This window comes from Olea europaea, chromosome 7 (genome assembly GCF_002742605.1).
Source record: "Olea europaea var. sylvestris chromosome 7, O_europaea_v1, whole genome shotgun sequence".
Lineage (NCBI taxonomy): Eukaryota > Viridiplantae > Streptophyta > Magnoliopsida > Lamiales > Oleaceae > Olea > Olea europaea.
Window position 1 is genome coordinate 13,483,050 of NC_036243.1, and position 2,359 is coordinate 13,485,408.

General features: G+C 33.7%; 1 protein-coding gene across 1 annotated transcript in view; it reads left to right on the top strand.

Moving 5' to 3' along the window:
- Nucleotides 1–2,034, top strand: part of LOC111397060 (probable gamma-secretase subunit PEN-2) — a 4,658-nt gene extending 2,624 nt beyond the window's left edge. Inside the window, exon 2 of the mRNA XM_023023763.1 lies at nt 1,633–2,034. Coding sequence (XP_022879531.1) covers nt 1,633–1,793 — 161 coding nt within the window. The 3' untranslated portion in view covers nt 1,794–2,034. The remainder of the gene's footprint in view (nt 1–1,632) is intronic.
- The last annotated feature ends 325 nt before the right edge of the window (nt 2,035–2,359 follow it).

Sequence of the window (2,359 nt, forward strand, 5' to 3'; positions counted from 1 at the left end):
GGAGGAAAGGGCATTCTGTAGGGGAGGCAAAAATTAAGGTCTCAATTGGGAGAGAGTGAACCTCTTGAATGCTCACAATCCATTGTAATTCCTTTCAGTTTTCCATTCATTATATAGATAAAAAAAATAAAATACTAATCAGTTTCCTGTCAAATGCTTCAAAGGGCTCTATGACTCTGACCATTCTCTTGTGGAAACTCTGTTTAGGTTGTTTACTTTGTTACACCTAAATGTTTTGCTAGTTGCCATAGTATGTGTGGTCTGAGCATCCCTTCAATGCAAATTAACTCTCACCTTTTTCCTTATCCACAAGGGGTTTCTTTGTTACCATTATGCTCTCACTTTCTTCTGTCTAGAATATGAAGCATACACATCTCTGAACTGGTTTTGCTAAGCTTAAGAAAAAGTAAAGTTACTTTTTAGTGTCATTTTGTTTCTAAAATGCTTATATATATATATATATATATATATATATTTATATTTATTTATTTATTTATTTTGTTCATTTTTAAGGGATAAGTTATTTTGTATTTGAAAACTTCAACCAATTAAGAATTATTTATTTCAAAACTTGGGTATTTATGAACTTGTAAATCGCAAGTGAACTTTTTAGGCTTAGCCAACATGCTTCTTACATCAACGATACGCAATCAACAACCGAAAACAAAATACCTAGGAAGACCTATTGCTTTTAAGAGTGTGATCGGTTGAGAGATTTTTTCTTGATTTAGTTCAGCTTGAGACATGATAGGTTTTAAAAAAATTCTAATCATTTGGTATTTACTCTGCTCATAAAATCAACTTTATCAACCACTCAAACATTGCTATTGAATGTGAAGATAATTGTAAGCAAGGCCAATTCATATTGAAGGGATAGATACTTTTGTGGGTTTATATACTCGTACATAAAACAAGATCGTCGTGAATGCGGAGGCAAAAATCAAAAAGATTTTTTTAACAGTGACAGAATAATTAGGACAATTAACCTGCTCTTTGTAGCCTCTCTCTGGTGTGACCACCACAGGGTAAAGGCATGCTTTTGCCATAATTTGTAAACTACAGGAATGGACATTCTAATCTATTCCTGTGTACTTTTTACTGACATATTCATTAATACTCCTTTTTTATTTGCTTGAGTTATGCACAGTCCAGGATATTGCTTAATAGTTTGGATAGTTTTGTCTCAATGTAAAAATTGTTAGAGTTGGTGTACTGGACTTGATCATATTTTGTATACAGAAAACCATTTCTTTTGAGAAATGACAATAGAATGGATGATTAGACTTGTCTTTTGAATTTCATGATTTTGTCTCATATACTATGAGCACCCTGAACAATTTTTTTATAACCTCGAAATTTAAAGGGAAAGTAAGTCTTGATGCTGCCTTTTCTTCTAATCTGGAATATTATGCCAGTCATCTGATCTGTGAGTCTGTGACAATTGATAACCACCCTCGTCTTTTAGACTACTTGACTGATACAAATATCTCGGTGGAAAGAGAAGTCATGAACAACAATGATAAGATATTTTCCATCATCATTTTCATATTTTCCTATCTGTAAATTTTTCTTCGGATGTAGGAGTTAAAATAAATTGCTATCTCAAGTTGATTTACCAATTCTTTTGCACAGATGTTGTTGGATCAGCAATTGGCTTCCTGGTGTTCGCCCTGATCCTCTCTTCATGGTCTGTTACCTTTATGATTGGCGGGAACCAACTTTTCGGCCCAGTGTGGGATAAATTGGTTATGTACAATGTTGCCGATAGATATGGTTTAACTGAATTGATGTAGATCTACATGTTAGTGGTTTCAGTTCCATAATCGACATGAATATGGTATGTCTTTTCTTTTGCTGATATGAATGTTCAAGTTACTGCATTGTACTTCACGACAATGTTAATTGACTGATGTTGTACTCCTTGGAGGAGTAAATTCATGAGCTAAAGAACCTTTAGCTGTCTAGAAAAGGGTGGCCAGATCCTGTTTTGTTTTGAAAACAGAGAATTCGATCGGAACATAAATTTATTTGTTATGTGTAGCCAACATGCTTCTTACATCAACGATACGCAATCAACAACCGAAAACAAAATACCTAGGAAGACCTATTGCTTTTAAGAGTGTGATCGGTTGAGAGATTTTTTCTTGATTTAGTTCAGCTTGAGACATGATAGGTTTTAAAAAAATTCTAATCATTTGGTATTTACTCTGCTCATAAAATCAACTTTATCTACCACTCAAACATTGCTATTGAATGTGAAGATAATTGTAAGCAAGGCCAATTCATATTGAAGGGATAGATACTTTTGTGGGTTTAGATACTCGTACATAAAACAAGATCGTCGTGAATGCGGAGGGAA